General features: G+C 39.3%; 1 protein-coding gene across 3 annotated transcripts in view; it reads left to right on the top strand.

Annotated features, from left to right (window-relative positions):
- Positions 1-17204, top strand: part of ndrg4 (NDRG family member 4) — a 68914-nt gene that overhangs the window by 27177 nt on the left and 24533 nt on the right. For all 3 annotated transcript variants that reach the window (XM_069162300.1, XM_069162304.1, XM_069162301.1), the window contains 3 exons: positions 6264-6354; positions 8634-8792; positions 14011-14049. In XM_069162300.1, coding sequence (XP_069018401.1) covers positions 6264-6354; positions 8634-8792; positions 14011-14049 — 289 coding nt within the window. Of the gene's footprint in view, positions 1-6263; positions 6355-8633; positions 8793-14010; positions 14050-17204 lie in introns of those variants that run through there.

Raw genomic sequence — 17204 nt, 5'->3', positions numbered from 1 at the left:
AGCAGCGGCGTCACGAGGCCGAATATAGCCGACGTAATGTAATGGTAATTGATTTCACAACCAGCCGTCTTACATAAGCGCGTCAGAGCGAACAAAAGCCGCGGACAAAGAGAGAGGGATGAGAACGAGCGAGGCGAGGCCGAGATGGGAGGAGGAGGAGGAAGACGAGCAGTGTAAAGAGAACAGAAAAATAATTGAGAGCGAAGTGGAAGAGGAAGGTTGCAAGAAGTAGAAGTAACATGTCAAAGGAGAATAAAAGGAAAAAGGTGCTCGGGGGACAAAACGCAAGAGTTCGGCAAAAAAAAACAAAAAAATGAACTGTCAAACAACGGTGACGCATAATAAAATCATGGAAACAAAAAGAAGAAGCAGAGACAAAGCAGAAATTTAACAGAGGAGATGAGCAGACTCACAAAAAGCCCGGCTGGAAACAACACATTTATCTCTCACATCACTGTTTAGTACACTTGTAAAGTCAGTTCGCCGTATTTCACCTCTTAACTTGAAGCCTCGTTGAAGTTAGCGAGGAGCCAGCAACTTTTAGCTAAACACTGTGTCACATAGGTCGTGCAGGCTGTTTTGTGTTGATAGTTAATCATTGTCAGACCTGACATAAAACATAAAACATTTAACTTCACAACAAAAGTTAAGACACGGCACTTTATGTTTTCAAGACTTAGTTATTGTCTTCTTTATGTGGGAGAACATTTTCAGTTCAGCAGTGAAAGTTCTCAAAATTTCAATAAACTGGGAAAATTAGCTTCAGACAGAAGTAAGTAATACCTGTAGTAGAAAGACACAAAAAGTAAAATATTGACATGCAATTAAAAAGATTTAAAAAGACAATTAAAATGAACTTAACATCATTTGAAAGCTCAAAGCCTCAAAATTTTAACATTTTAAACCATTTTAAGAAACAAAGACAGCAGCAAGAATAGTTTTGCACTATGAAAATAGGAGTTTGTGAACGTTAAAATGGTAGTTTCTTACCTTTTATGTTGTCAGTAGGGCCACATACTCTACGTGCTTCACACTGATTTCACTATCACAGTCCTACAGGAATTTAAATTGCGTCCGCGCTTTTAGTTTAGACACTGAAAAATCCCAAATGGTGGTGTACTTCATCCGGTATTGTTGCGGTTTGGGTAGTTTGCTACTTCTTGTGTTGAAGAACGTTTAATAAATACGGTACAAGTGGTTGTTAGTTTGTCCGGTTTAAAGTGTCGTGCAGATGGATTTCATAAACACAAAACTCCCGGAGGATAAAACGTTTTCAAAGCGTTACGAATTTAGAAAAAAAATAAAATCCGACATGATGTACACAGATGGTCCTCGAGGCGAAATTGTAAAGCAATGCAAGCAAGCAAGTAAGAAATGGAGGGAAGATAGACGGATTTACTGAGGTGAAATGAGGACAAGGAGGTAATCCTTCAGGATCCTTTTTGTCTCCTTATTTTTTTTTTTTTTTTTTTTTTTGCATATCTTTCATGCATCACCGGTTTGTTCTAAAGATTGAGGGCAGTGTGGGTGTAATTTTGTCTTTGGATAGCTTGTCAGTGACGTCTGAGCGTCTGTAGGTGGAGCTCTTTTTATTTTTTTTTTCTCAGTTCAGACGTCTTGGCTGTGACCTCGGGTGAAAATCTTCTTTTTTTTTTCATTTCAGCTTATGACAGTTCACAGATGGTGCGACGCTTTATTGTGTTGATCTCTTCTGGAGACTCACCGGAGCGCTTTCACTCACAGTTGACACGAGGTTTTTGGTTTTATTCGTAGATTATAGAGAGATGAAGTCGTGGCGTGACACCCGGGCAGCCGGTTGCAGCACCGTCTTCTGTAACACAATGTGATCTCTCTCAGCATTTATTTCATCAGTCGATCTGAATAGAAGAAATATAAAAATATAAAAAAACAGGCGGTCTGCAGCGACGCCAAGGGTTCGATAATTTTATTGTTTTTTTGTAAAAAAAAATCTTTACGCAGTCGCTTATCGTATCTGTAGGTAATACTATTCACAGTTGTCGTGCTTGTTATTGAATAAGCTGAGTCAACTTTACTGTCCTTGTTCAGGACAACTAAAGGTTAGAGCAGACTTCCTAAATGGAGCTGATGAAAATGAACTTTTACCTGAGATTAGCCAAAGCTAAGGCTCATACACATTTTTAAACATTCGCTTAATAAACTCGCAAGCTACAACGAATAGAATCTGCAAGGGACAGTTTTCATTTCCACTGACGAGAGAGACGCCTGCTTTGTTCTTAATTTGTCTTAATGAAGGGATCCCAGGTTGTTCAATTCAATTACCACAAATTTCCATCTATAAATCTGCATCCATTATCATGTAAACTTTATACGGAGAGTTTGCCGTGAATTTTGTGGCCCAGATTAAATTCTTCCTTTTATTCGTATACCGAATTGGAAAAGTCAAATGATGTATTTTTAAGTAGGTCAGTGATTTATTTTTATTTTTTTTAATAAAAAGACGAAGGATGACGAAGATGAAATGGTGATAAGTAAGCAGACAGGCAGCTGTGATGTGAGGGACAAGGAGGAAGAGAGGTGGGTGTTGATTCATCTCACTTCTCATATTAATACTCCTCATGGCTCCTTTCCAGTCACTCCACAAAGGTCACACTCGCCCATTTAATAAACTGGACACGATGGGGGGGTGGGGAGACGGTGAGGGGGGAGGTAAACAGAGGGAAAAGGAGAAAAACATAATCATCAGGTCTGGTTTCCAGTTTGACTGGCAGGTGTGTGATGTAATCTTTCCAACTGATAGAGATGTTGACAGTAACCTCAAACGATTAAAACCAGTAAAAACATAAAAAAAGGATTCGGTTTAAGACCTGCGAGCTGTCAGACATTCAGCTAAAAGATGTTTTAAAACTAGATTATTTGTCTTTAAATACAACTCTGAGCAGCCAGGATTTTAACTGTGGATGTTGCCGGACCTTGAAACTTCTGTAAATATTCAAAATGAGACACTGTAGTAATTATTTTTACATTGTCCTGATTAAACTGGCATACTTTTAATTAAGAAACATTATAAATTCAAAACTACTACTTGTAATCGATTATTTTTACAGTGTGATATTTGTACTTCTACTTGAGTAAAGTACTCAATACATCATCCACCAATGATGGTAACTTACACACAGATTTCCTACAATTCAACTTTAAAATATTGGGCCACATTTACATTTAAGTTGAAAATTAATGCAGTTTTACTGTGAAATCAAAGATCACTGGTGACTCTGGTGAACTTATACTTTCACTTTCATCTCCACACAAAGTGCACTAAAGTGAAAAAATGTGCTTGTTTGCGGCCTTTCTGGTCATCTGACTGCTCTCATTTTAGCCGAGCAGTTACTTTATGTTATAATCACAAAAAGAAATGACGGTCAGCGCCACTAAAATAAGAGAGCAGTTATGGCAATTAATAATAATGCTTTAAAAGGGAAGAGTTGGAGAGGCATTTAGTTGATGTTGTGAAATCCAAAACCAATTTTAAAGCTGCTCTAAAGGATATTTCTATAATGGTAATGTTTTACTTTGCGTTTTAGTATCTTTCAGCTGATTGTTTTGTTTTTTTTTACAAGCCCACAGCTTTTGGTTCACTATTTTTGGTTTGACTGCATACTGTAAGTCACACATGAGCTTTGACAGGTGGATCCTTTCTTTGAAAAATCTGTGCTGGGGTGTAGCTGTGTAATTTCTTAGCGGATGGAAATTTCCTTGTTAAGTAGTGACACTGACACTGCAGGGTCTCACACACACACACACACACACACACACACACACACACACACACACACACACACACACACACACACACACTTCACCAGCTACTGGGAGTGACTGTGAGTGGCATCTGGGCTTTGTCTCTTTAAGTGTGTCGGATAAAACAAGCAGATTATGTCGAATGAATACCGGTGAGAGGAGAGAGAGAGCAGTAGAGGACAAAAGAGGTTGGAGAGACGGAAAAAGACGGATAGAAACGGGCGGCCGGGAAGACGATTTTTTTTCAAACACACAAAAAAAATACAAAATTCATCCTTATGGATGGTGCGGTTTTGTTTTTGGGAAATTTATTTGTTGATGTTTCAATTGCGAGATTTCCATTCGAATGTAATTCGCACTATATCGAGAAATGTTATCCTGGAGTACCAGGGTCACCGGACAACGTCCCTTATGACCTTTTGTCCTTTTAATTACAGCCAGCCCTTCTTGAAGTAGCAGAGGTGAGGTGATGGTTAAGGATGCTTCAGCTTCCCTGTGGTCATCCTGGACTACTTTGACCACCAGCCATTACGTTGGTGCACCAGGCTGCACCAGTGTTAAGTACAAATGGCCACATGGTAGCACCCAGTTGGGTGCCATTAAACAATAGCAAAACAAGAGGGCACAGCAAGACTACATAACTGAGACAGCAAGAGTCAAAACCTCAAACTGTGAAAAAGAAAAAAAACAACACAATAGAATATGTCATTTCAAGAGCTTGAATGTGCACGATTTACAGGTCCCACATTATAGCTTTACGTTTCTTGTCTTTTATTTTTTAATCTCTCCATCGAAGCATACATGGCTAACTAACAAAAAAGCTAATTAGGTCACATTTGCGTAATCATTTCCATTATTACTGGTTTTCATGTGCTCCTTGACACAAAAAGAGCAGACGAAGAAACAAAAACACATTTTGTTCCTTGTGACACTTTATATGCTTCAAATATAGATATTTTGAACGCAAGGTCTGTAAGAATTATTATCAACTGGAGATTTTGCAAGTTAAAAAGTGATTTGTATCCTACTTTTTAATTTCACTTTAAGTGAAGAGAAACTAGTCCTGACAGTATTATTTCATAATGAAAAATGGTAGAACGTAATCTGCCAGTTTTAACATGGACTCTTGATGCCGGCAGCTAATTTCCCCCCCTGTGAGCCCCACTGGGGTCATGTTTGTGTGGACTGATGTCATGATCTAGCGCTGCTATTGCGCCGATGCCGTCTGACCCCGACTGGTGTGTCAGTGTGTATTGGCGTCCTTGCGTGCAGCTGTGTGTTGTGGTCGTGCCCTCGAATGCTTGTACAACAATCCCGACTTAATTAGACTCTCATGCGGCCTCGGTCCTCTCGTTATCTTTGGGGCAAGCATCTGCGCACTTCCACGCTCCATTTTTTTTTTTTTTTTTAAGAGCGATCTCGGTCAGTAAGCATCTATGTCGACTCCGGTTTTGAATGCGTCTTTATTATCTCGACCTTTAACTGTGTTTTTGTAGATGCTGGACTTTGGATAACAAAATAAGATAGTCAGTCCAAACTTTATACCGTTTCTCTCCTTTTTGGATTTGAATTGTCAGCAATGGATTTTTTTTTTTTGTATTTAGTAGAGTTTAATAGTTTCTAGGGGACAAAGAAAACAATATCTAGCTTTATTAAAGGTACCCTGCTGAGTTCTTGGCCACTAGTAGTGCTAAAGAGCAATATTTTAATGAGCGGTCTTCTTGTTTTGTTTGATTTTTTTCACTCCCACAATGACATACATGCAACTGCCTTCACAGTTTTTTCAATATCAGTTTTAGATTTTGAATAAATTGGCAAAAAAATATATATATATAAAAAAAAACTTGTTACCACTTTGTTGTTATGGATTATTGAGTGTAGATCGATGGGGAAAAAAACCCTCTAAATTTTAAAGTTTACAACAGAATAAAGCACTATATTAATAATAAATGAAGCACTTCTTAACTGAATATAAGCTACTTGGTTAAGCTTTTTCTTTGAAGATTTATCCCGAGTTTGAATCCGAGGCATTAATGCTTATGTAACTTTAGCTTTTTAGTGATGTTTTAATTCAATTCTGGTGTTTACTTTGCTGAAGATTCATTTTTTATACATACATCTTTCAAAAGAGGAGGGCCGTTTTGCAGCAAAAAAAAAACAAATTTCCATCTTGAATCCATCTCTGTCCGTTTCCAATCAGTTCCTCATCTGTCAGCTGCTCAGATTATTCCTGTTCAGTACAACATTCAATCAACAAACCAGATTCCTTCCATAATTTCACAATGTGAATTTGTGAAATTACCTCGTGAAGGACGACGTCACCGCCGCCATCCTCATGCAGCACAGTGCAAACCGCTGATCATTTTTTTTTTTTTTTTTTTATCTTCCTCAGGTCAATGACGAATGATGAAACGATAGTGTAACCTTAGATGTGTGTGTGTGTGTGTGTTTTTTTCTTCTGCATGTTGCCATGGTGATTGCAGGTTGCTGTACAGGATGGCGGGGATGAAGGAGCAGCAGTTCACGGAGGAGAAGCCCCTGCTGCCGGAGCAGAGAGGAGTGGACTCAGACATGGTCAGTCCGCCTGGTTTATTTAACGCATGTAAACCCTCCTGTTCACGTGCTGATTAGTTTGCGCGGGATGAAGCCCTCTTCAAAAAAAAAACTCTTGGCATAACCAGGCAGAGATGTTTGCACTCATTAGCTGTGATGGCTTATAATTAGACAATGCGCTTGTTTACCAGCGGAGGAGGAAATTAATGAACTCCATCCAACCGTGACTCTTTGATAACAACACTAGGAGAAGATGAAAGCTCATTTAAGCTGAGAGAGACAAGAGACAGAGAGAGAGAGAGTGGTGAAGGATAGCGGGAATCAAAAACAGAATAGGCTGTAGTCGGTTATGTAAACGCCACTTATTCCAGTCCACTTATCCATCTGATGAGCAACAGGTATAAGCTGCGGCTGAAATTGAGGGCTCTTGAACGTCCCTCGTTTTGCAGGAATGATGGAAATGGTGGAGACATGCCAGGTGGAAAAATGTGCTTCGAAGAAGCCAAATTTATGCCTTAAAAAAACAACAACACATACTTAAACTTCTTACCAACTGTGACGCTCGATCCAATGAAACAGAGCAAAACGAGCTCTGAGAGATATGAACGGGAGTTCTGAACCGGCCAATTAGGAGAAAGCTGTAAAGACGACAAAATCGTTGGTGCCCACAATTGCATGAAAACAATTGTAAACAAATGTGGAGAATTTCCTCTGCTTTTTTTCTTTTCCGAGAGGCCTCTCACTTGCACTGAATCACAGAGAGGCGGCGAATGAAGCCACTGACTGAACACGATAAGCGTGACTCACTCTGCCCGTGTGTCAGAAACGAGGGAGATACAGTCGGTCGGGGGGCTCTTTGACTCGGTGGCTAAATAGAAGCAGCAACAATCTGCTGCGTATCGATATGAATCCCGTCATCGATCAGCGAAAGGTCATCGGGCACCGCTCATTATTATGACTCGCCCGCCGGTAAATAATCGAGGCCGATCGACCGCTGCCTTATCCATCCGGCTGCGGATGTGACACGACGGGTCGCTCCTTTTATTGTTCTGTCGAAGACCGCTCGGGCTCAGAAACACTCGCAGTTTTATCTCCTGCCTCTCTCTCTCTCTGTCTATCTCTCTTTCTCTCTCCCCGGCACAAGCTTATTTAAAGTCTGGTGTTGTGCAACAGCGAGTTAGTGACCTTTAAGGGGAGTTACTGAGTGATTATCTCCTGGCACAAAACGGGTAAAAACTCATGTCGGACTAATGCTGCGTTTTAGAGCCGTGCTGACAACAACAACTGATATTTCAGCTCGTCTGTGGAGTTGCTTTGCTGATCAGATTTGTCGAGCTCAGCACTTACAACAAGAAATAAATGATGAAGCGTTTGAATTGGGAACATAACTAAGAAAGTGAGCATAAAAGGCCCTTCAGTGAAGCACGGTGGTGGTAGCATCATGCTTTTGTATGTCCAAATGGTTCAATAAAAATTATAAAATGATCACTTGCCTTTTGTGTTGTGAGAGAAAACTGTAAACAGTTCATAATTAATATTCAAATTTTGGGGCTTGCAAATGTAATTATGTGAAAGAAAATCCATTTATTAAATTTTTTCCAAACACAGAAAGAAAATTACTTTATTTAATTTACAAGATGATGCTCACCTTATGGTAATTAAAAAAAAAAAATCATAATAGTTCAAACTTTGGCAGGCTGTTATGTCTTCATTTATTATATTATTGAGTCATTTCAGAGGATTTAACATTCTGAAATTAACAACTGACTCAATTTATTGGCAGAATCCGTTATTATTAGTCAGTATATTTAAAATGGAAACATCAAGAAAGTAATTTCATGCTTTGTGGACAAAAAAAAAAAAAACAGCTGGAATAACTGAAATAAATAGCATGCTGGATCTCAGTCTATCTAAAATCCTGGCCAAATTACCAATTATTGTTCAGCCTTTTCTGCATGTGTCATGTTCCTGGTTTATACTTGCGTGTGAACATTGTGATGCAGCAGCTCTCTGCCTGCAACCTTCACTCCAATTAAAAGAAGGCTGCAGATCTTCATCGTGACCTTTCAGGTGACACCGTTACAGAAAAGAAGCAGCGAGGCGAGGCGAGCCGTCTCTTCGTCACGCGGTCGGAGGCTTTGGTGATCGCGTGTCTACGACCTCCACGAACATCGGATAAATGATAATGAATGATTTTTGCGCCATATCGTTCACGTTGACTGTGTGTTGCTTCCCCGGTTGTTGTTTTATTTTCCCCCCCAAATAACCGCCATGTTGTGCTTGTTGTTTTCGCAACACAGCAGGATAAAGGAGAGGAGGCGTCCGCGGGGCTGCCGCGCCCCGCCAGCCCCGCGCCCCTTAATCACCCCCTTCCCCCCAGCCGCCCCACTCACCGCTGGCATGTCATCGCGCGGCACTGGCTCCGCCAGACCCGCCGTCGGACCAGCGGGGTCCTCCCGGTAACTACCAGAACCAGCAGAGACATCTTGACCGGCCAGGACACCGAATCAAAAACACACACTGCCGCAGCTTTGGGAAAATTCAGAGCTGAGCAGAAAGCTGGAACATCAGATGGTTAACATTTCATTACATGGATTAACTCCGTCGAGGAAATATTAACGATTAATTCATTTTCATTTAACCTAAACGCGGCCGGCGGTAAACGCGGCCGGCGGTAAACGCGGCCGGCGGTAAACGCGGCCGGCGGTAAACGCGGCGGGAGAACATGTGCCGTCCAGGTCAGAGGCGAAGCAAATAAAATGTTGGGAGATCATGATTCTCATGTCCCACCGTGGCTCACAGTTGTGGACAATCCAATATTTTAATTCAAACATATCAACATATAATATATATAAACTACAAAACTAGTCCTTTGAAGAGCTAACCAGCTGAAAGCTAATAGCCTAATTTAGCTGAATAGCGTCTCATTTGAAGATTTGGTGTGATTTGTATTCGGTTAAACTGTTTAAATCATTCATTTTGATAGTTGATTCATTAAAACGAGCTCTGTGGTACAAATAGTCGAGAGAGCAGAAGAAGAAACAAAAACACATCTTGTTTGCAGATGCTACGTTTTCTTTGCGCACTTTAAATGCTTCAGCTCTTTAAACTTTATAGCTGACACCTTAACTTTTAAAAAATATTAACATGGATAGTTTTTGAGAAAAAAAATAATTACACAAATTTACAAGACTCTTGCAGCGACTGCACAGCAGCCAGTTAGCCTGGTGAGAAAGATTTAGCTCGTCCCAATTTTTCCCATCTCACAGAAATGAAAAATTAATTTTGAAGCTCAAAAATCGTACAGGATTTGATCTAATACATAAATAAGACAAAAGCTGAATCACAAATTATATTATAGACAGAAAATAAAGAAAGATAGTACTTCTAAATGCTTGCTAACTAGCGTAGCTTAGCTGAGAAGCCTCTGACTGTAGTGGAATTCATGTGATTTTATGTCATGTGGAGCTTTAAATCACCCATTTTAATATATTTAATTTATTGTCCATTGTTTAAAGTAGGTTTTTGGTACAAAGGCGAGCGCTGAAGAAGAAAAACAGAGAATATTATATTTGCAGATTTGTGAACTTCAAGTGTGGTGTCAATTTTTGTCTTTAATGTATGTAAAAAAAAAGATTTTATGATATAAATGGCACAAAATTTTGGCTTTTCAACATACATATCTGCTACACAATTTGGCTTATAAACTTCGTATTTCAAACCCTTCTTTAACTCCTTTTTTTTTTTTTTTTACAGCGTAGGGTCTTTAAAAGTATATAAAAGTATCTCAGCACGAACACAAAACAAAACACAACCCCTTATATATGTTATACTAACCTTTTCTAGCAGTCTTACCACCAGTCAGCCTCCAATCCTCTGTTTTTTTGCTGGTGATGGGATTTCCCCACCCCCCTCTCTGGACATCTCCAGTCAGCATCTCCAGGATCAGACTTAATCAAGCCAGTCCCCTGATCCTCCTGGACCTAATGAATTAAATTTAGTGCCTCAACAGAGACTTCCTTCTGAAACTAAATCTAGGCCAAAATCTACATTCAGGAAACATGCAGACACAGATGCCAGAAACGCATCATGGCATCTTCACAGCAACCCTTATTGCTATGCAGCCTTAGACGGCTCACACAGTCCCTAGGGATCACCTGGGCTGTAGGAGGACTCCAAAAAAAAAATTCATCCTATTGGGTTTCAATGGACAGTCTCGCTTTTGTAGTCTCCCTTCTCGCCCTCCTCCGAGCTGAGGCTGCTTCACATCCTCTACTTACGGTATTATCAGAAGGAGAAGAGTGCCACCTGCTGGTCCGACCACCGTCCTGTCATCACTAACATTTTCCCCCTGAAAACATGGATCCACTTGCATGAAATCCAAAGGGACCGAAGTTGCCCTTTTTAGATGTGCTTTTCTCCTGAGATGAGTGATCGATTCATTGGATTACCGCCGCCTCAGGCCTCCAGCGGCTATGGTAACGACGCAGCAGCCTTGATTGGAAAAGTTAACAACTCGTTTAGCGTTGTCTGAAGGTGCCATGTCCACCTAGAGGGCAGCTTCAGGATCCCATGTTGTTTTGTGTGACGTCTTTCTCTCTCTTCAGGTGTTGTCCCTGATCTGATCTTTGAGTGCCACGCCTGTCCTTTCTTTTCTGGTCTTCATCGCTAATAACTTTAAATGTGACTTCTCCCCCCTCCCCCTTAATCCACCACTTTTCCTTTTTCTCTTTGTTCACGTCTTTTAATGCTGTTATTCATTTATTTTATTTTTTTTACAGAAATACCTCCAGAAATCCCCTTCGTGACCTCACAAACTAAGACCCGACTTGTGCATGTTTAACAAGGATGCAGTGTGAAAACCATCTGTCTGACTGGCACCTAACCTCATGTGCATGTCCTTAATTTTGTTTTTTTGTTCAATTTTTTTCTTTGGTCCAGATGTTCCTGTTCTGCTCTGAGCTTTAAAAGAGCAGCAGAGCAAGAATACATGTACTGAAATAACAGGTTAGGATAGGTGAACTGAAATATGACCAAAAAAAAAAAAAACATATTAAATGTGATTTCAAATGTTGCTCTTCAAAATGTGTTATTCTTGTAACACATCAGGATGTATTTATCCTAGAAATCCTGTTTTATGTCAATACATCTCTTCTTAAAGGATGGGTTCACAGTTTTTCATGTCTGTCTTAAAACATTAATCGGGTCTTATGAACATCGGAATGTGAATAAGGGGGAATAAAAATGTCTTCTAAAGTAAATGTGAAGATTCAGTTTGACAAATCAAGTAAATATCTTTTAAAATTTACAGTCTGTTTTAGTGCAAATCAATGGCGCTCCAAAATGTTCAATATTAAATCAACAAATAATTATAAAACATCACGTGATTTTTTTTTTCTTGTTTTTTAGTTTTTTTTAAGTTTAAAAACAAAAAGAAAACTTTAAAGAATTTAATTTGACAATGTTTTTTTTTTTATTTCAATGTCATTCTTATCTCATTGTGGCACTTTATTTATTTCATGTCATTAATTTTGACTTCATAATAACACTTTTTCTATTGAAATGTCACTGATTTCATAATGCCATTTTTAACACAAAAGTGAAGAAAATAAAAGTGACATTTAAAGAAAAAGTCCTAACGAAACAGCATTTCATCACAAGTACTTGAGTTTTGATCTTCTTTCTGTTACTTCACAGTTAGTTGGTTCATTTATATCATTCAAACAGTTTATTCCTTTAATTGTTTTTATTTAATGTTCGGCACTTTGGGGCTCCATACAAATATCTTTGTGTTATTATCTCTCCACCATACCACTATAAGGAAACAGGGGGAAAAAAAATGTTTTTTTTACTGAATTATTACAGCAAGCAAAACAGGTTTCAGTTTACATGTGAATATTGTTTTAATACAAACTTGAAAAAAAATCTGAACTTATCCTTTAACCTGATGGCCCAGACCAGATCCCCTAAAAGGTGAACACCTCTCCTGCAAGATAAAAATAAAATAAAAATAAAAACACATTTTATTCAAGATATTGAACTATTTTGACCGACATCAAATTCAAAGTGTTCCAGAGGTGGAAAGCTTTGACTGATGCCGGCACAGCTATCACTTCGACTCCAGCCAGCTTGTCATTTTTGTGATTTATTTTGGCTGCCTCGGTGACCAGATGACCAAAATGTTATTTTTAATGCCTCAATCTTTTGGCCCGGCTCATGTTTGTTGACAGATGCAGATGGCTGTTGAGGTGGTTTGCTGTGGGGAGGGGGGGTGGAGGTGGAGGTGGGGGTGGGGTTGGTGTGGAGGGGGATCTGGCTGCTGCTCTCTGTCTCGTCCTGTTTTTAAAAAAACACTTCCTCACTTTTTACTGATGATTTGTGCCCAGTTTCCCACCAGCGCTTCAGAAATATAACGATCGTTGTTTAATTAAAAACGTGTGTTTGGCGCCAACTACACGCGTACAGGTGTATTACCGTGCAACATTTTTGAAATACCTTTAAAACGGGGGGACTCCCATCAATTTACGCTGTCGGTATTAGTTTAGTAGTCGTCGGGTGACGACTGTGAAAACGGTTGAGGCAAAAAATAATATCGATCAGCGATGGCGCGAAGCCTCTGCAGCGCCTCCTTGTGTTCGAATGCCGGCATCTGGTTTTGTTTACACATAAGTTGCTCATTGACCCAAACTCAGGTCTGTTTCATAAAAACACAGGTGTAGAAATCATTGATGACTTATAAGCAACAAGTCGAGGTTTATAGGCGTTACTGCTGTTTTATTGTAAATAAGAACATCTTCCAAAGCCCCTTTTTATACATCAAAACCTTTGTATGTTTATATATCAATCTGAAATTTGGAGCAGTTGTGGACAAGAAGTATGGCAACCATGAAATGTAAAATGTAAAGAGCTTTATGATTCATATTTTAGTAGGTTGGCTGTAGAAAGATACATACTGTACATACAAAATTACGTATTTTGTGTTCTACGTTTTCATGGAGATAAATAAATAAATAATTTCTGCATATAAATGTAACGGTTCAGGTATCTTCTACAGTTTAAGCCGTTACTTGTGCTTTTGTGATATTTACATAAGAAGTTATTAAGTACTTCTTAATTAAGAAGAATATAAAATCTGACTGCAGAGAAGAGTTAAAAACATTAATGTGAACTGGAGTCTGATGAAAGCCAGTTATCTTGTTGCATTATGGGAACTGTAGGATCCAGTGTTTTTAAAGCTTAGGACTAAAAGTCAACCATTTTGACCTCTGTTGCATCAATTTGGACCATTATTTTTTAATATGTCTCTTGTGAGTCCTCTTAACTTACCCAGCGTCTTACTAAATTGCTGGAATATCCCTTTAAAAACAGCAAACCGTCCATTTTAACCACAAAAATCTGGATCTGTATTTTTTTGCTCCATCAAGTGAGCAGGTGACGCCAAACGTCTGCCGTCCTGCTGAGGCGCTTGTTGGGAAACTGTTTTTTTTTTTCTGTGTTCTGTGGTCTGGACCTACAGTGCAGTCTCTTCTAAAAAGGTCTAGAGGCCTTCAGCTCCAACAATGGACGCCCCGCTTTAACTGCGCGACGTCTGTTTATGTGTTCAGACTGCTTATCTCCTTCGTTTTAAATTTTTTTGTAATTTCTGTCTGTTATCTCTGCTTGTGTCTCTCTCTGCAGGAGAGCTGTGAACAGCTGATGCCGCCCGGCGAGTGGAAGGTATGAGCCTGAATTATGAACAACCCCCCCCCCCCCCCTCGCTCCCCCCTCGCTCCCACCTCTCGCGTCTCTTTTACCTTTTCTTATCAGCTCCCCTTTTGTTGCGTCCTCGATGTCTCATCTTTCTTTGTCACCGCTTTGTGCCGCCTCACTCGGGGAAACGGTGACGCTCGCCTGAGTCACAAGAGAGATATGTCATTTCAAGGCTAAATATAAAGATGTATAGATATATATAAAGATGATATTAGCCTTCCAGGTGCTGTCTTGACAATGACACCGACATAAAAAAACAAAACAAGCTTTGCAGTGGGAAAAAAAATATGCATCAAGGCTAGCTGTATACACAAGTGTGTAGTTGCAGCGTGCACTCACATGTGGAGATGACATTGTGATGTATTTGCACGACACAGTATTTGCAGCAAGAGCAGCTGCAGCACGGCAGACGATGCGGGTCACCTATCCATATCCAATACAACTGATGTAAAGCGTTGCTGATTGATAGCGCTGACTCAGCGGTCACTTGGCTGAGGTGAAAAACTTGTGCTTTAACTTTGTGAGTTAAAATAACTAAGTAATATTTATTATAAAGTGGCCAGTTCGATTTCTAATTCACAAACTGAGAATATATCTTATCTGGTCCGAATAGATTTTTACTTCAGGATTGTGACGGCTTCTTCAAGTCCTGCTTTGCTTTCATTAGTTTCAACTGTTTGGCTACTTAGTTAGGCTTAAAATTACATTCAGCTCATATCGGACTTAACATAGTGAAGTGAGACACCTTTTGTCGTGTCACTTCGCTGAAATAGCATTCAGAAACCTGGAAAAGCTGCAAATGTGCAAAACAGTCCTTGTTTCTGTCGCAGGACTCCAGCTTTCTCAAAAACGATGATAACATCACAAAAAAATAGATACTGGATGCTGCAAAAAAAATAAAAAATGCTTTAAATCATAAGTTTGTCTTTAATCAACACTTTACTTTCAGTTTAATCAGTTTACATCAGTTAAAATTGAACGCCGTCGCAGTTTAAACTCGACTCGACTGACTAGAGCAGCTGAACTGTCAGATTTGATCAACTTTCACGAAGCATTGCAGCATCAGTTGGATATAAGTCCTCCGAAGGGCGTCGAACAACTGCTGCAGGTTTATTTGTGTCGGAGGTGTGCTGAACGTCAGACATGTGCTCATTAAACACCTTCACACTTCAACCTCGAGTTATAACGATGCATTCGAACAGCGGTGTCGTTTCCCGGCTGCACGTGACATGAAGATAGTCTGTCTCGTTTCTAGAAGGAATTCTTGAAGGAAATAAGACTATTGGGTGATTTTTTTTTTTTTTTTTCAACTCTGAAATGCGCCGTGAGGAAATGAAAATCTTACATAATCTGTTCTCAACTCAGCTTTATCTATACAGCACCTTTAAAAAAAATAAATAAATACAAGCAGCACAAAGTGCTTCACATTATATATTGCATCTCTTTGCGATGAAGCTTCATCGAGAACCTTTCAGTGTGCAGACGACTTTCTTTTTTCTTTTCTTTTTTTTTAAAGCTTTTGATTTTCACGCTGCTGCTCCTCTGATGAAAGAGCTCTCACACCTTCGACTCGTGACTTGAGTCACGCAGTTATTTTCAAAGCCTCGACAGGGATATTATACTGCATCATCCGGTACAAGAGATCACGAGATGAAAGGGATTTACGTATTTATTTTTTTTTAATGTTGAAGCACGCAGCCTCACCTTTTTACCCAGAGGAGGTCAAAGTTTGTCAGTTAAACGGCTTTCTGAGCGAATGCGCCAGCAATAAAAGCTGCGAGATATAAAATGTCGACATCTTTTTTAATTAAGAGCAAGAGATGCTATGAATAGAGAGCTTCATCTGAAAATCAGTGGCGCAAAATGTAGAAGCAAGACACCAAGACCACAAAACAAAAAGATAAAACGACCTGCGCGTTTGTGTCTCCCTGAAGTCTTTCAGCAATGATTTGTGTTCTTCGTGTCAACAGTCTGTTTGTGGTCAGTTTGCATCTCTTGTTCTTGTACTGTATCTCTTTGTGTCTCTTTGTGGTTGTTTTCTGTGTTACTTCAACACTTCCATTTCTCTGTGCTGTGTTTACATCTCTTTCGGCTAGTTTTGTATCCTTTTTTGTGTCTTTTAACAATTGTTTTGGCTCTTTTTTTAAATCCATTTGACTCTTTGCAGTCATTTTGACTCTTTTTCTGTTCATTTTTGTACCTTTTTTTTTTTCTATAGATTTTTGTCTCTTTCTTTGTCTCTTTGCAGACATTTTGACTGTCTTTGTTTCTTTTGCTTCTTTTTTTCAACAGATCCATCTGTCTGTCGTCTGTCTGCATCTCGATCTTGTTGTTTTGCATCTTGTTTTGTGTTTATTTTTGCAGTTATTTTGTGTCTCTTTGTCGTCAATACTTATGTATTTGTGTTCATGTTGCATTTTTTTTTTTTTTCAACAGTTTCATCTTTTTGGGTTCTGTTTTGCATCTCTTTTTAGTTGCTTTGCATTTTGTAGTGGTCTTTTTTGTGTCACTCTTTTTGGCCATTTTGTGTCACAGTGAAATCATTTTATACATATTTGGTTTTTTGCAGTCATTTGTGACACTTTCTGGTCATTTTGAGTCACTCTTCATGTCTCTTTATGATTCATTTATTGACTTTTCTCAGAGAAATGTTAACAGTCACTTCAAACAGAGCCTCTTGACCATGCACCCCCCCCCCCCCCCCCCCCTGCCCTCAAGGGTCCCCCGTGCACGGTCTTTGCAATTATACAAATTTCTGTAGATTTGAAATTCTTCAAACACAACTTTAAATATGCACCTCGTAGGAAATTAAGACCATGTTTAAGTATAAATCTAGGGAGCCCTCAGGAGTAAAGATATTATTTAGATTATGTAAACAAAAGTGTCCTCGTGGTGATTGTAGGTTTGAGTGCCTGTATTTCCATATCTATAAAAAAAAAAAATCTGTTTTCACGAAACATCTTTAACATTTTAATGCTTCGTCATTTTCTTCTAATTAGTGCCAACACTTTACATGTGGCTGTAAATGATTTAATCACAGTCCTTATTGATGTAATGGAGGCCCGTAACGGCAGCCTCCACAAACAAGGCTGTCAGATTGTAATCAAGTCTCTGCAGTTTAA

This window comes from Embiotoca jacksoni, unplaced genomic scaffold (genome assembly GCF_022577435.1).
Source record: "Embiotoca jacksoni isolate LCO1_2020_lvr unplaced genomic scaffold, fEmbJac1.0.p SCAF_3, whole genome shotgun sequence".
NCBI classification, from domain to species: Eukaryota; Metazoa; Chordata; class Actinopteri; family Embiotocidae; genus Embiotoca; species Embiotoca jacksoni.
Note: the sequence above shows the minus strand (reverse complement) of the source record. Positions and strands in the feature narration are given on the sequence as shown.